At 42.3% G+C, this 17,629-nt stretch overlaps 1 protein-coding gene across 1 annotated transcript in view; it reads right to left on the reverse strand.

Annotated features, from left to right (window-relative positions):
• Nucleotides 1-15,514, reverse strand: part of ccdc17 (coiled-coil domain containing 17) — a 50,098-nt gene extending 34,584 nt beyond the window's left edge. The window contains exons 1-3 of the mRNA XM_078215310.1: nt 15,377-15,514; nt 7,046-7,198; nt 1,680-1,809 (exon numbers count right to left, since the gene is read on the reverse strand). Of these exons, the coding sequence (XP_078071436.1) occupies nt 1,680-1,809; nt 7,046-7,198; nt 15,377-15,514 (421 nt within the window). The remainder of the gene's footprint in view (nt 1-1,679; nt 1,810-7,045; nt 7,199-15,376) is intronic.
• Nucleotides 15,515-17,629: the final 2,115 nt, after the last annotated feature.

Here is a 17,629-nt window from a genome sequence, read left to right on the forward strand (position 1 = left end):
GTCTTGCCTGGGGTGCGGCGGTTTTCTCAAGAGAAATTTCTGGATTCAAGCCACACTCCAACATGGAGGATGTACTCAGTGCAGTACTGAGATAGTGCAGTACTGAGAAAGTGCAGTGCTAACAGAGTGCTACATTGTCAAAGGTGCTGTCATTTGGAACTGACATTAAGCCAAGGCTTGACCTGCCCTCACAAGTATCTGTAAAGACCCCGTGGCTCAAGATGATCATGCAAATTCTTGCAGTGCCCTGGTCAACATTTATCCTTTAAATCAACATTATTTTTTAAAAAGTCAGGTCATTTAATTCATTGTTGTTGGTCGGTGCTATCTGTAGGTACATATTGGGCACAAATTAACTGCCACAGTTTCCAATTACACAACAGCAACTACACTTCAAATGTATTTCATTGGCTGCTTTGCAATCTCCAAGAGATCAAAATAGGTGCAATATAAATGCATAATTTTTCTAGATGTTTTCTTTCATTTGGACCAAAGTCACATCATTAAAAAAGTAGAAAATGTTTAATTAGTTCACAAAAACACAAAAAGGTTCAGCATTTTCAAATAGTGGAGTGGTTTTATTCCCTCAATATGTTGTGTGGAACAAAGCCTCATCTGATGTGTACGAGGGGCTATGCCACACATATACTAGGCAGTGACTGTACACAAACTAGCAGAATATTTACTAAACTCAATCTTATTGATTGCAATGGTGACTCAAGACAGAGTTCTAGAATGATCAAGGGGGACGTGGAGCAAAGTCACCTGATCACATGGCTCCAGTTGTGATTACGACAAACAGCAGAGAATAATTCTATCCAGAATGCAATGTCAAATAATTCTGACGTAATTAACAGGTTGAATAATCAACTTAAACTGTTACAACTGTTCTGTACTGAGACTAGACATTTGGAATATAAAAATGTTGTATTTCCCATTCAGGATTATCTCAGGTAAGTCATTACCAGCAATCCATTGGAATGACAAAAGAACTAATGTAATATTTATTTATTAATAAGAATTTCTTACAAGTGCGAGACTTTGTAAGATGGATGTGGTTTAAGCTGTCCGCTTTTGACTTTAGATGCTGTTCCAAGCAGAGGAAAAGGGGTCTATAGAACAGATTCCCTATTTGAAGTGATATGGGAGCTGTGGAGATATGAAAACCCAAGAGTTGCCCTGCTGCTCAAATTCAATTTGATGACACTTATATGATTGGGTGAAGGGACCTTTAAAAGGACACTGGAAGATATGGGCTGGTGGAAGAGAGAGAAGAGAGCCTGTTGAATCTCTGGGAGGAATTTGGATTTAAACTACAAGGCTACATATCCACTCTGCTAAGAGTGTAGAGTAATGTATAAACATAGCATGGGGTTTTCGATTCTGTTACTCATTTATGGAGGAGTATCTTTTCTGTAGTTTAGTGTATTGGTTGCCTACTAACTAATGTTTAGTCATTGTGAGTTTTAGCTTGTTTCTTACAGCAAAAGTGTTAAAACGTGAAATATTGTTGTGCGCTTATTTCCATCTGTCACTGGGAAATTCATTTCTCTTTTTAAAAGTTGTCAATCTCTATGGGGATCAATTACAATCTATGAAAGATCCTCATATCAAATGTGAAGTGTCTTTGTGATTTTCCATTGACCAGTTCAGTATTTTGGCTAAATGTCAGGATTTACCTGCTCTCTGTTCCTCCAGCTCCTTGTTACGAGACAATAGAGCAGTGACATGCTTCCCATGATCTTGTGCCAGGTTTTGCAACTGATTCTTGTGTTCCCGCAACCACTGCTCTCTGGGGCTTGGGCCATCCTGTGATTTAAATATAAGGCGTGAACACAGGACAAAATGTTAGTCGATGGATTTTCTGATATTTTTGTCGAAAAGAAATTGCCATGCTGTGAAATGGTTGACTGTGATTTTGGATCCTCAGACACCAAATTTTCACTGTTGACAACAGTAGGCCATTTCAATACTACAGTCAGGTCAAAAATACATGGTTTTGGGTAATAGGTAATAAGGAGTGCCCTTAATTACTTCCTCATTTAACTTAATCCCTGGAATTCTACTGCCCCACCCACCATGGGAATCGGAGCGGGTGAGGAGGAACGATGGGAAGGAACAATGGGCGGGATTTTCCAGTCTCAGGTCAAGAGAGGCTGTAAAGTCCTGCCCATTGAGTACTTCATTGGCTGTAAAGTACTTTGGGACATCCTGAGATTGTGAAAGGTGCTACATAAATGCAAGTTCTTTCTTTTCCTAGTTCTGGCGCTCTTCCTAGGACCACTAAGATTTGCCATCAAGGACAAGCTAACCAAGACATCATAAGAAAAGTATCTTGCTCTAAAACCACACCCACATTTTGCTCTCATGTAGACTATCACTGACATCAATCCATTCCGGTCTCCTTAGACACATTTAACCGAAATCAATTTGTACACATATATCTTTGCAATCAATGGCTGGAGCATGAGATGCGGTAAAATGACTGGACTTTGTATGTAAATCAGTTTTTAAGTTAGTTTCCACACTTTCCCCTGTGGGGCTGCCTTGATTAACTTACTTACAGATAATCTTGTTACTCATTAAACCGATGATCACTTTTGCGTTGTAAGACTGCTGTTGGGTTCCATGATTAATTCACATACAAGCAATCTTGTTATTCATTAAACTCTGTTTGTAACATTGATTGTACTAATGGAATGACTTGTGCAAATTTAAAGATACAGTTGCTTGAATTTTTTTAGAACTATGAACTACCTATCTGAGCAGAGGACTACTTAAACTTCAGGATCCTGCCATTTACACCTGCTCTGGACATATCTTTTGTTTCTTTACTTGTCCCAATACCACTCCCTTTGGCCTTGCACTTTAAATCTTTTGTCATTTAATCTTTCCTGCCCTCCACGCCGCCATCATTTCTGCTTCTGTCCGCCCTTTCCCCTTTCACCTGCTCAAAACCTGATAAATTTCTAAATTTTTCCAATTCCAAAAAAAGGTCACAGACCCCCTAAAATGTTACTCGACACTGCCAGCACCACTGAGTAGTTCCAGCATTTCTGTTTCATTTCAGATTTCCAGCATCCAGAAGTTTTTAGCTTTTGTGCTTCTATTTTGAAACTATTATTCAGGTAAGTTGGTGATTTTTAGTGAGGTGCTTATGATTGACTCAATCTCTATAAATAGCTCTCATTGCTTATGGCAAACAGTTAAACTGATAACCACACAATGGGTGACCATTAAACCAGAGAAGCTAAACTATTGTTCCACGTCCTTCTGGACCTGTCTGCATGTGCAACCTTTGACACAGTTGATCACATCATCCTCCTCCAACATCTTCAAAAAGGGCCACCCTGGTAGACCCAGTGCTTCAGTCTCTTCCTGCCCCGGGGAACTGATTTCTTCCTATCTTGACTCTATTTTCTCCCCCTTGTCCAGTCTCTTCTCACCTCCAGTCACCAACGTTCTTATTCAATGGATCATCGTCAGCCATTTCTGCCACCTCCATCCTGATGCCACCACCATATTGTCCTTCCTATTTCTTTTAGCATTCCAAAGCAACAGTTCCCTCCACATCATGCACTCCTCAGTCACCCCAACACCCCTCCCTTTCCTACAGCGCCTTTCCATGCAAGGCAGGGGATGTAACTCCCACTCTTTTGCATCCTCCCTTCTCATTGTCCAAAGATCCAATCTTTGATGAAACAATGATTTACTTCTATTACTTTCAATTTGCTATCTTGTATTCATTGCTTGAAGGTTTTGAAATGCACGGGGTAGCATCCCAGCCACTGAGCCAGAAGCTCTTGGTTCAAATCCCTCCCCAAGACTTGATAGCCAAGGAAGTTGGACATATAATGTAGTCAAACAGGTTGAATATCAACCTTAAAGTCCTTCTAGCACATGCCGAAGGGCCAGTGTGGTGGGAAGAACATTGGAGCTGTTAGCATCACAATCCATTGCTCCAAATTACACCATGCATGCTAGCCACAGCAACTCGGACTCCATGAATGATCTGTAACACACCACCAGCACCATTCACTGCTTATGAAGTGGAGTCCTCTACATCAAGAAAACCGAATGCAGACCAGGTGACCATCTTATGGAATGCCTCCTTTCAGTCCATAAGTGTGACCCTGAGTTTCCAATCACTTTAATTCTCCACTTTGCTCCCACTTTGATGCTTCTGACTTAGCCTTCTGCAGTATTCCAATGAAGCAACACAAAAATGCAAGGTGGGATTGAACTCAGGCTATCCTGAATTAGGATTACTAAACTAACACAGCTACAATCCTTGCTGGATTCATCAAGATCAGTCACAAGATGGAAGAACCACTTTTCAGCAGCCACTAACAGAAAGATTACATTCAGGTCACCACCAGATGCATTGGGAACTGATGGTTCAAGCTAACCTCTGAAACCACAGCAAAATAATCTAAAATAATTGAAAAGCCTTAGGTGCCTCTTATAAAGTGCACCGATTAACAACAATTGCATATTCTGTCAGTTTTCATTATGCTAAAACACCCAAGATACATTTGAATGCACAAATACACAAGTATAAAATTTTAATTCTAATTATCAATTAAATATTTAATGAAGCATCAAAAAAATGAATTAAAATGTCTACACCATCATACATTGAATGGCGACATATGTATTGTTTGCAAGTCAGTTCCTATTCAGTGATGGGATTAGGCCATATTCAAGGTGAAGTCCAATGTTGATTGTCAATTAAGTTGATTTTTAGAGGAATTCATCCTATGATTTAAATCCTGCTTTGGTTGATTTCCCTAGTAGGAGTTAACTGCAACCATCAGGATAGATTTGGAAGGCTTTTCTCTGGAAAAGAATAAGCCAGGATTTGGCGTCTGCAGTGATGATATGGGCACAAAACTCCCACGAATATCAAAACACAAGAATCTCGCCAGCATGATCTCATAGAGTTTCATAAATCCCTGCAGTGCAGAAGGAGGTCATTTGGCCCATTGAGCCTGCACTGACAACAATCCCACTCAGGCCCTATCCCCGTAACAACCCCACGTATTAACCCTACTAACCCCCTGTCACTAAGGGTCAATTTAGCATGGCCAATGAACCCAACCTCAACATCTTTGGACTGTGGGAGGAAACCAGAGCACCCAGAGGAAACCCACGCATACACCAGGTCTCTGGCGCAGTGGGGCAGCAGTGCTAGCCACTGTGCCACCATGCCGCCCATGACATGCCTCATTTGTAGATTTTCCACATCCCCCATCCCGCCGCCAGTGATGTACCAAGGTTTTTGCCCAGAAAAGTCGGGAACCTCATTTAAATCGATTATAATGACATCAAAGGGATTCCTTGCTGTACGTTCCCCACTCTGGGATCCCCCCCCCCCCCCCTCCCCCACTTGCTAACTTGACATTTATAATAGCTTTTTAGAAATGGGAAAACAGGTGGATGGAACCCACTGGGGATGCACAAGTATAGCCCCCAGGGGTGAGGGACATGCCTGGGCAGTAGCCTGGTACTGTCCTGGCACTGCCCCTTGGCACCCCAGCACTGCCCCAGCACTCTGGTACTGACACTGACCACTGGCCCCCTGGCATTGATCCAGAACCCTGGTACTGCCCCTGGCACTGCCCACTGGCATCCTGGCACTGCCACCTGGGAACAGTGTCACGAGCCCCCTCTGGAGTGCTCTATTGGGGGGTCCCCCTTATCCATGGGGGCCTATCCCCATGTCTGTGGGAGAGGAAGGATTCCTGGTGTCTGTGCTAGGGGGCATTGCCTGAGTACTGGGGGTGGGGGGAGGGGGGAACCTGCTTTATTATACATCAGAGATCATGACACTCTTTAAAAATGATGCTCTGATCAAATTGCAAACTTTTTCCAGCCCCACTCACCAGCCTGGTGGTGTGGTCCATGCCTGCATTTTTGTTCTTTCGCAGAGTGCTGACACTGTGGTGAGAAAAGCCAGCTGAGCAACTCCGGTTTTCCCAGCTGTACAACCCTGGTTTTCCCAGCTCATGATGTGGAGATGCCGGCGTTAGACTGGGGTAAGCACAGTAAGAAGTCTCACAACACCAGGTTAAAGTCCAACAGGTTTATTTGGTAGCAAATACCATAAGCTTTCGGAGCAGAGCTCCTTCGTTTCCCAGCTCAGTCAGCACTCTGCAAAAAAGAGAAAGGTTTGCCCTAAAATTCGAATCTTCTAGTGACTCCCACCAGTGGGATCTTCCAGTCCCACCAAAGGTGATGGGTTCCCCAGCAGCGGGACAGGCAAGTCACCACAAAAAGCAGTAGAGGAAATCACAAAAAGCAAAGAGGAAATCTTTAAAATTGAAGGTTTAAAGTTCTTTAAGGTTCAATAAGGAGAAACTGTTTCCATTTTGAATGAGTCTTGAACAAGCAATTATACATTTACAATAGCCAATAAAAAAGAACTCAGGTGGAATTACTTTTAACAGGTTGTGATCAAAATGTGGAATTAGCTGCTACATGAACTGATTGAAGTGGACAACATCGTCATGTTTAAGGGGAGTTTTGATGCATCCAAGATGGGAGATGGGAAAAGAGGGATATTTGGTGTAAGGTAGTGTTGTAGCTTGCCTCTTTAAAGGGCGTACATTGGGAGGGTCATGTTCCCCATTGGGCGATCGGCTCACAAGTGCAGGGATCTTGGCACAGAGCGCAGGCTTTTGTAGCTCGAGTAGATCCTAGAGCTAGAAGGGCTGATCCACTGCTCTTCCTTTTACCACCTTCCCCATTTCTCCCTTCCTACCCTTTATCCAACCTCTAACCATTATAATTCGTTGCCCAACACACCCCACTGCCCCTCTTCTCCATGAGAGATGCAGGAGCTGTATCTTCCACAATCTTAAATGGTATATTATGAACTGAAAGGGTCTCGGCTTTCTAAGATATGTTGTGGGTGATGAATGCAGCCTCACAGATGATATTACTTCCCTGTATTAAGCACACTTTCTGTTAGGCTAAAGTAGGAGTGAGACATTTACTTTCCTTTAAGAAACCAGGTATCCTTCTCTTAAAACAGACAACTTACCTGGTCAAATGCTGCCTGTTCATCAGATATCAAATTATCAGATGTTAACCTCCTCTCATTCTCATCCATTTCCTCAAGGATACCACGTTCCTCCATTTCGCGCTGCTTCCTTTGGTCTGCACGGCGCCGCTTATAGTCCTTCAGCTGCTCAAGCTATTATGAAAGGATTAAATTTAAAAATGAAAAGAAAATGAAATTCTGGAAGTGGTCAACAGGTCATACAGCAGCTTTGATGAGGGATTTTCCCTCAGACACCAGCTGCTGCTAACAGGAGATGGTTTCTCCAGAGCTGCTGAGAGTGGAGGAGATGAGGGCTGGTGCTTTGGAAGGAATCCTCTATTGGGACTCGGCTGGTGGGATGGTCTGCTCCCCTTCTCTTCTTTCTGCCACATTCCTCGCCCTCTGTTACATTTTCTGTCACCACCACACCCCCACTATTCTGCATTTAAATTGTTATTTAAATCTCCCCTGGATCCATTTATGGTGTTTCTATCCTTGCACCATGATCACCTTGCACAATGGCTTAGAATCATAGAGCTTTGCAGCATGGAAACAGGCCCTTCGGCCCACCTTGTCCATGCCACTCTTTTTTTTAAACCCCTAAGCTAGTCACAATTGCCCGCATTTGGCCCATATCTCTTGATACCCATCTTACCCATGTAACTGTCTAACCGCTTTTTAAAAGACAATATTGTACCCGCCTCTACTACTACCTCTGGCAGCTTGTTCCAGACACTCACCACCCTCTGTGTGAAAAAATTGCCCCTCTGGACCCTTTTGTATCTCTCCCCTCTCACCTTAAACCTATGTCTTCTAGTTTTAGACTCCCCTATCTTTGGGAAACGATATTGACTATCTACCTTATCTATGCCCCTCATTATTTTATAGACTCTATAAGATCGCCCCTCAGCCTCCTACGCTCCAGCGAAAAAATCCCAATCCATCCAGCCTCTTCTTATAACTCAAACCATCAAGTTCCGGTAGCAGCCTAGTAAATCTTTTCTGCACTCTTTCTAGTTTAATAATATCCTTTCTATAATAGGGTGACCAGAACTGTACACAGTATTCCAAGTGTGGCCTTACCAATGTCTTGTACAACTTCAACAATGCATTCAATGTTCTGACCAATGAAACCAAGCGTGCTGAATGCCTTCTTCACCACTCTGTCCACCTGTGACTCCACTTTCAAGGAGCTATGAACCTGTACCCCTAGATCTCTTTATTCTGTACCTCTCCCCAATGCCCTACCATTAACTGAGTAATTCATGCCCTGGTTCGATCTACCAAAATGCATCACCTCGCATTTATCTAAATTAAACTCCATCTGCCATTTGTCAGCCCACTGGCCCAATTGATCAAAATCCTGTTGCAATTGGAGATAACCTTCTTCACTGTCCACTATGCCACCAATCTTGGTGTCATCTGCAAACTTACTAACCATGCCTCCTATATTCTCATCCAAATCATTAATATAAATGACAAATAACAGTGGACCCAGCACCGATCCCTGAGACACACTGCTGGTTACAGGCCTCCAATTTGAAAAACAACCCTCTACAACCACCCTCTGTCTTCTGTCATCAAGATGTGGAGATGCCGGCGTTGGATTGGGGTAAACACAGTAAGAGTTTTAACAACACCAGGTTAAAGTCCAACAGGTTTATTTGGTAGCAAATGCCATTAGCTTTCGGAGCGCTGCTCCTTCGTCAGATGGAGTGGATATCTGCCATCTGAGTGGATTCTGTCATCAAGCCAATTTTGTATCCATTTAACCAAAAGAGAAAATGCTGGAAAATCTCAGCTGCAGGTCTGGCAGCATCTGTAAGGAGAGAAAAGAGCTGACGTTTCGAGTCCAGATGACCCTTTGTCAAAGCTAAAAGGCATAGAAAGCGGGAGATATTTACACTGCAGGGTGAGGGAATGAAAGATGAGTCATAGCCACAGAAACTAGGGAAACCAGTTAATAGCTGTCCACAGAGAGAATAAAGGGTGTGAATGGCCAAAAGGCAGAGAAGCTAAAATGAAGATGTTGGGAGTGGGGAAAATGAATGGGACAGAGGTAAGATTTAAAAAAGAAGGAAAGAGGGAGAAAAGATAAGGGAAGGGGGTAAAGTAGGGGGAAAGAGTGGGAAGAAAAATGAAGAAAGACAATAAAGAAATAAAAGGTAGAGAACAGTAAAAAAATTAATAAAATAGAATGAAAACAAAGGGGTCAAGGTGGGGTAGAGCAAATCATCTGAAGTTGTTGAATTCGATGTTGAGACCAGATTGCTATGCTGTTGCTCCAGTTTGCGTTGTATCCATTTAGTTACCTCACCCTGGATCCCGTGAGATTTAACCTTATGCAACAACCTACCATGCGGTACCTTGTCAAAGGTACTGCATGTACAGAAGCAAAGACTTCTGTACAAACATATCAATTAGGATTGTAATCATTCCTGCACACTGTTATATTTCAGGACAGAAACTCCAAAGTATTTTATGAAGTCCACCTGGATCGTAAGTTTTGCATCTTGAATTTAGCTAGGGTGAGCATGAGATGCTTCACTTCAGGTATGATTGAACTGACCCACTAAGGAGCTTTAATCAAATAAAGTTTATTTGTGAATACAGTTAACATGTATTAGAAAGAAAATTAGCATCAACCTTTACCAATTACAAACAAAAAACAACCATGATATTGTGTAACCCTTAGTAAATATATATAAAATGTTCCAATCAAACAAATTTCCCCGAACAAAACCCTTGCCACAGGTTTAACACAGAAAATACGAATGCTCGCGTGATGCTGGAACTTAGTCCTTTGGGTGGAGAATTGAAACTCTGACTTCCCAACCTTGTAATTTCTAACAGCCCTCTTGACATACACACAGGCCCGCTTGAAGTCAGAACAGCTTCCCAAAACACCAGGGAGAGAGAGAGTGACTCTAGGCAAGTCAACCATCAACAGCAGATTTTCCACTCCAGGAAGGCCTCGAGACCTTCTTCCATCCAGCTAGCAGAATCCATAATACCAGGGAGAGAGAGGGAGAAAAACTGCCTGCTACTTGACAACTAGCGTAGCTTCACTCTAAAACCAAAACTGAATGCAAATCCTTGAATTCTTCTGGAGAGCCATGATGTGGAGATGCCGGCTTTGGACTGAGGTGGGCACAGTAAGAAGTCTCATAGCACCAGGTTAAAGTCCAACAGGTTTATTTGGAATCACAAGCTTTTGGAGCGCCGCTCCTTCATCAGGTGAGTGATCAGTGAGTCTTCTGGGGAAGAACAACCTGACTTTGACTTGTCATTCAATCTTCCCCCTCACAATTCAGGGTCATAAAAGATCCTAGAAAGTACCTGAGGCCCAGAGTAAAAAATAAACAAAACCACATTTAAACCACTAAAGCAGCAATAAAAGGACTTCTAACCAGACAACCCGGTCACAATAGAGGCCTGACACTATCCCCAGGACTTTGCCAATCAGACATCTATCAACTGCAGAGAGCATGATTTTAAAAAAAACACTTCGTAAAGGTACACTAACATCCCAACACCATCCTATCACAGACATAGTGTTCTTTGCTGTACATTTTTAAATTAATATGTTCATTTTAAGGAACATGGGCGTCACGGGCTGGGCCAGCATTTATTGCCCATCCCTAACTGCCCTTCATTTCAGAGGGCATTTGAGAGTCAACCGTATTGCTGTGGATCTGGAGTCACATGTAGGCCAGACCAGGTAAGGGTGGCAGATTTCCTTCACTAAAGGACATTAGTGAACCAGATGAGTTTTTACAACTTTAATTCCAGATTTTTACTGAATTCTGGATTTCACCATCTGCCATGGCGGGATTTGAAATCGGTCCCCAGATCTTGCTCTGGATTACTAGTCCTGTAACAATACCGCTGCGCAACTGCCTCCCCTGGCTAAACCCCTTCACCACCTCCAACCTGACCCAAATGGGAACAATATCCTGGCAAGGAGATTTGTTATTGCTGTTGGGGAGGGTTTAAGCTTCCTTAGAATGGGAATGGGAACCTTAGAGGGAATTCAGATAACAGAGAAGCAATGCTGGTAATGGTACAACGAAAAATAGCAAACGAAGAGGCAGCAGAAAAAGGTCAACATCAAAAATGGTCAAAATATGGAATAATGTTAAAAGGCAAAATGAAAGGCTCTCTATCTGAATGGATGCACCAGTCACAATTATTTAGATGAGTTGACAGCACAAATAAAAGTAGACAGTATGACCTAATGGATGCAGGGTGACCAAGGCTGGGAACCGAATATTCAAGGTTATTTAGCATTTAAAAAGAATAGGCAAAAAAAAGGCAATTTCACTGTACTAGTAATCCAGAGGCCCAGGTGAACGCTCCAGTGATGTGGGTTCAAATCCCACCATGACAGCTGGTGGAATTAAAAAGCTAGTCTCGGTAATAGGGCCATGAAACCATTTTAAAATCTCATCTGGTTCACTAATGCCCTAATTCAGCACAATTCAATCTACATTTTTCCTGAGCTACTAGTAGATGTCTAATTGACAATCCTGGGGATACTGTCAGTAGCGTAAAAGGGGCAGGTGCTATTTATGGTATACTGTGCGTTGGCACTAGAGAAGTCAAAATGTTAAGATTGTATTAGCTACAGAAATGCTTTGTAAATGCAGTGTAGCCACTTTTTTTCTTCATTTGTGGGACAGGGTGGCTGGCCAGCATTTATTGCCCATCCCTAGATGCCCTTGAAGGGGCAGCCAAGAGTCAACCAAATTGCTGTAGCTCTAGAGTCACATGTAGGCCAGACCAGGTAATGACAGCAGATTCCTTCCCCAAAGAACATTAGGACAAAGGACTTTCCTAACACCAGTTGATTACTCTGTGATTAATTGCGCTTAGAGCAGTGATGGGCAACCTAGCCTAGTGAGTGGCTGCATGATTGGCCCTCCTTCATCTCAGTGGGCCACAAGATTGAAATCAGGATTGTTTACTAACCATATCCCCATGAATAAGATTAAATGCATTTAATGCCTGGCAAATATTTCAGAATGAGTTGTAGAAAATGCTTAATCATTTATATATTAATAGAACTATCAATTTCAAATGGTAAGAACAAAATAAAGATGTAAAATTTAGATGGAGAGGGATCGCACAGCCCTTACAGTCAATGTTGTGTGCAGTCAGCGTGCACCTCACTTCACTTGCCCTTGCTAAATGTGTGTATCACTTCAGTTATAACAGCCCTTGTCATCCACAATCTTATGAACAGAGGGTGGAATCATGGCTAGAGTTCTATTCATTTGGAAGTTTACTGTGAGCAGGCTTTATGAGGTGAAATTGCCAGGAAGGGAGTGCTTAATGGGCTCATAGTGAATCAGTAACCTGTGTTGCACTGCATGTGATTCTCAAGAGTCTTTACCATTTACTTTATTTTTGTCCTTTTGTCTACTTTCCTATTATCCCACTCTTTGGTGCTTTCTATGAGTTTTTGGGGTATTGAAATATCATGATGCAATTGTGTTGCATTGTAGATACTAAACATATATTGCAGTGAGAAGTAGCAATCAGCAAATTCTTCAGACTTGCTGATCAAGAAAACACAGATACATTGTGAACCGTTCAGTCTTTGACCTCTGACCTCTTAAAAGTTGTGTCGCATACAGACACCTGAGGATTCCAAAACTTCTCACTGTCATAGAAAACCTAACTTGTTCAATCACTCCACTTTGTTGCTCAGGTATTATTTGCTCTTTCTACCCTGTGACATTACTGATAAAATAGAATCCAATTACATATCCTTCCATGAAATTATATTGAATGATATTATGCACTCAGACGGGAGAAAGTCTACTACTACTTCTATAGAATGGACAAGATATTGTGCAGCTTATCTGGATTGCAGGATTTGAATGTTTCTTCCAAATATGAATGTACTGTCACTGTGTTCATATGGTGCAATGTGCAGAACATGTTGATGAAGGCTGAGGCAGTCATTGAAATCAGTACTATCTGCACATTGTTGGAAATAACTAATGGATATTTTCCTGTCAAATGAATGCTGATCGAATAAAATTTGTAAGCTCCAGTTTGCTTAATAGTTGCAAAACCAAAAAATGCTAGAAAATCTCAGCAGGTCTGGCAGCATCTGAGGAGAGAGAACAGAGCCAGCATTTCAAGTTAGGATGACATTTCGAAATCTTAGCTCTGTTCTCTCTCCACAGATGCTGTCAGGCCTACTGAGATTTTTCAACATTTTCTGGTTGTTTCAAATTCCAGCATTTCCAGTGATTTGCTTTTGCTTAATAGTTGTACAATCATAGATAGAAACCCTACAGTGCAGAAGGAGGCCATTCGGCCCATCGAGTCTGCACCGACCACAATCCCACCCAGGCCATACCCCCACATATTTACCCGCTAATCCCTCTAACCTACCCATCCCAGGACTCTAAGGGGCAATTTCTAACCTGGCCAATCAACCTAACCCGCACATCTTTGGACTGTGGGAGGAAACCGGAGCACCCGGAGGAAACCCACGCAGACACGAGGAGAATGTGCAAACTCCACACAGACAGTGACCCGAGCCGGGAATCGAACCCGGGACCCTGGAGCTGTGAAGCAGCAGTGCTAACCACTGTGCTACCGTGCCGCCCAGACGATTGTGTTGTGGTGAGATCGCCTTAGGCAGCACACAAACTAACACTGCATTATAGGTAGAACAATGATTAACACTGCTGTCTCACATCTCCAAGGACCCAGGTTCCATTCCGGCATGGCTGACTGTTTGTATCGAGTTTGCCTGTTCTCTGGGTGCTCAGGTTTCCTTCCACAGTCCAAAGATGTGCATGTTAGGTGGATTAGCCATGGTAAATGTGCGAGGTTATGGGGATAGGGTGGAGGCGAGGACCTTGGTGGGATGATTCTTCAGAGAGTGGGTGCAGACTTCTTGGGTCAGATGGCCTCTTCACTGCAGGCAATCTATGGTTCTGTATGGATTTTATCATTGCTGCTCTTAATGATCAATGCTACATGCATATCAGACAACATTTGCAACCAGCTTCAAACAGTAGGCGTTATAATTTTACTTTCTGCGATTGGTCATTGATTGGTGAATAAGGGGAAGAAATGTTATGCACGATGGGGGTGAGCTAATGCAGAGGGGAAGGGGTGGAGAATAAGGGTCACGGAAACAGGAGGGTCTTTTCCCGTTGGTGATTGTGGTTTGTTGATATGAATGCAAATATTTTACCCAGACCAAAACAATCTGCCTCACAGCGCCAAGGACCTGGGTTCAATTCCAGCCTCGGGTCACTATCTGTGTGGAGTTTGCACATTCTCCCCGTGTCTGCGCGGGTTTCCTCCGGGTGCTCCGGTTTCCTCCCACATTCCAAAGATGTGCTGGTTAGGTGGATTGGTCGTGCTAAATTGCCCCTTAGTGTCAGGGGGACTAACAGGGTAAATATGTGGAGTTAAGGGGAAAGGGCCTGGATGGGTTTGTTGCCGCTGCAGGCTCGATGGGCCGCATGGGCACCTTCTGCACGGTAGGGATTCTATGATTCTAGTCTCTGACCCATTCATCCAGGTTTATTTCTATTCCAGTTAAAATCTGCGTGGTGTAAATACCAGGATCCCTCGAGCACCAACAATGTGATTTGTCTATCAGCGACTTAGTAAACCTGCGGCTCTCTGTGGGGCTCAGTACGTCTAGCCCATAGCAACAAGCATTTACTTACAAACGCTGCGCACACACACAGGGAAACTGCACAAGTCGGTGAGTTTCAGTCTATACACGATCCTGTTGCTGAGCTTTTAGAACCGGAATAATCAATTTGAATCGATAGCAGTGGCCAAAGCAACAACCAAATCAACGCCTGCAATTAGTTTACTCCGGGTTTCAAAAATATACTATGTATCAAACTTTGTTTCGGTGTATGCAACAAAATACAAAGGATCGTGGGAGACAAATGAGCAGTTTACAAAATCAAATTAATTTTGAGCCTTCTGTTATCTCGAGCTAGATCTAAGTTAAAAAGCTAAAGCGATAGAGACACTATTTAAATAGAAAATTATATTTTGAATAAAAAACGAGACTATAGATAAAAGGGACGTCCGATTAAAACTAAAACCCGTGAAGGAACATGCTCATTAACCACATTTAATTATTTCCACAATTTATCTTTGTTTTTTTAAACACAAGTGAAGTTTTTCCACCGCTCTTGTGATAGAGGTTTATGGATAGCCAGCGTAAGTGAAAACTCAGCCATGACACAAACAGGAGTGTAACCGCGTCTTTGCTTATGATGTTATTGCTGGAGGTACAGTGCGATTAAAACGATTAGTTTTTAAAAACAACGTTACCATGTCTTCTGGGGTTTTGGTCATTAATCCCCTTCCGATCTCGGTCCCGATGCAAAACTTTTCCCGGTGTTTTTCAAGCAGAGACGGGGATTTAAAAGTCATTTTGCAACTCGAACAATTCAGATACCTGGGCGTCATCCCGACTCACAAGTGGCAACAAAGTGAGCCAAACTCTGCAACCACCTCTTGGGGCTCAGAGCGCCTTAACGATGCCAGCTAGCGGTGGGAGTCAGCTACACCCTGGCTGACTGGTTTGTTAATCAACAGCCATTTTCGTTGCTTTTTTAAACAAAAGGATGCTGGAAAACAAACACCTCTACTTCCTCAGGAGGCTAAGGAAATTTGGCATGTCCGCTACAACTCTCACCAATTTTTACAGATGCACCATAGAAAGCATCCTTTCCGGATGTAACGCAGCTTGGTATGGCTCCTGTTCTGACAAAGACTGCAAGAAACTACAAAGGTTTGGGAACGCAACCCAGTTCATCACGCAAACCAGCCTCCCATCCATTGACTCCATCTACATTTCCCACTGGCTCAGAAAAGCAGCCAGCGTAATCTGACGAAGGGTCATCCAGACTCAAAACATTGGCCGGCATCTCCACATCATGTTTATTCTCTCTCCACAGATGCTGTCAGACCTGCTGAGATTTTCCAGCATTTTCTGTTTTTGTTTCAGATTCCAGCATCCACAGTATTTTGCTTTCATAAGCATAATCAAGGACCTCATGCACCCCACACATACTCTTCCACCTTCTTCAGTTGGGCAAAAGATGCAGAAGTCTGAGAACATGTACCAACCAACTTAAGTGCAGCTTCTCTGCTGCCATCAAGACTTATGAATGGACTACCATATATTAAGCTGATCTTTCTTGACACCCTATCTGTAACTGCAGCACTATATTCTGCATTCTCTCCTTCCCTTCTCCCCTATGTACTCTATGAATGGCATGTTTTGTCTGTATAGCACGCAAGAAACAATACTTTTCACTGTATCCCAAATGTGACAATAATAAATCAAATCAAAAACTCGGCAGGTCTTGGCAGCATTTGTAGGGGGAAAAAACCCCAGAAGTGCGGTTACTATTGCTCTATGTGTAAATATTTAATTCACCTCAAAGTCAGTAACCAGGAGGCATAAATCTATGGTAATCGGTAGGACTTGAGAAGAATTTGTTTTCAGGGTGGTGGGGTCTGGAATTGTCTGTCTGAAAGGGTAGTGGAGTCAGAAACCCTCATTGTTTTAAAAAAAACTTGAAAATGCACTCAAGTGTGATTGCCTACAGCAGCACAGACCAAGAGCTGGGAAGAGGGATCAGAGTCCGAGCATTTTTGCGTGGCACAGACATTATAGGCAAATCAATCTACATCTGTGCTATAAATTTTCAGCTTTTATGTACCACAACTACCAAATTAATAACCAGTTATTCTGTTGGGTAATGAGACACAAATAGAACTCTTCCCACCTCCCCCCCCACCCCTCCCCTTCAACATCATCAGATCTTTTCCAACCCCCAGAGAAAGCAGACTTTAATGACACATTATTAAATAACTCAAACTAAACCTATTTCCTAAATCTACTCTTGCTCGTCTCCAAATCTACCATTCCAAAATGGAATTGAGGTGTCTCTTCTTAGTTAGACCTGTTAGAACTTAAGTGAAAAATACACTATTTGGATCAAAATTACACCTTGAATTTTAAAAATCCAATGAGACTATGTAGTAAATAGGGGAAAGGGACAATGGTGTAAAATTGAACCAGAGATGGGACATACAATATCCAAGACACTGATTCAAATGCAATGCATTTAATTATATTATTAATTCAATTAGAAAAACAAAGACCCTACATTGAGAAACAGAACTCGAGCAGAGAAATCGATTTAGAGAATGATTTAGAAAATGGTTTTGAACTTAAATCTTAGAGACTGAATTATGAAATTTAATTCAATTTAATTGGAAAAATAAACTAATTTATATTGATAAGTCAAAGCGATTTGAATGAGGGAAAAATACTAAATACAAGGATTATAGTTAAGTTCAAATTGAGGACAGCTTTGAGCTCAAATTGAAAGATCAGGAATTGAAGAAAAAGTTGAAGTTAATGTAGAATGCTGAGCGCTGAATATTTAGTAAAAGAGATTAAGACTCAAATTAAAGATTAGAATTTGAAATAATGAACTTGCATTTTAGTGCCAAGGAAATATTGTAATGTAGAAAATGTGGTAGCGCATTTTCACATAACAAGCACCC

The sequence above is a fragment of the Mustelus asterias genome, chromosome 6 (assembly GCF_964213995.1).
Source record: "Mustelus asterias chromosome 6, sMusAst1.hap1.1, whole genome shotgun sequence".
Classification (NCBI taxonomy): Eukaryota; Metazoa; Chordata; class Chondrichthyes; order Carcharhiniformes; family Triakidae; genus Mustelus; species Mustelus asterias.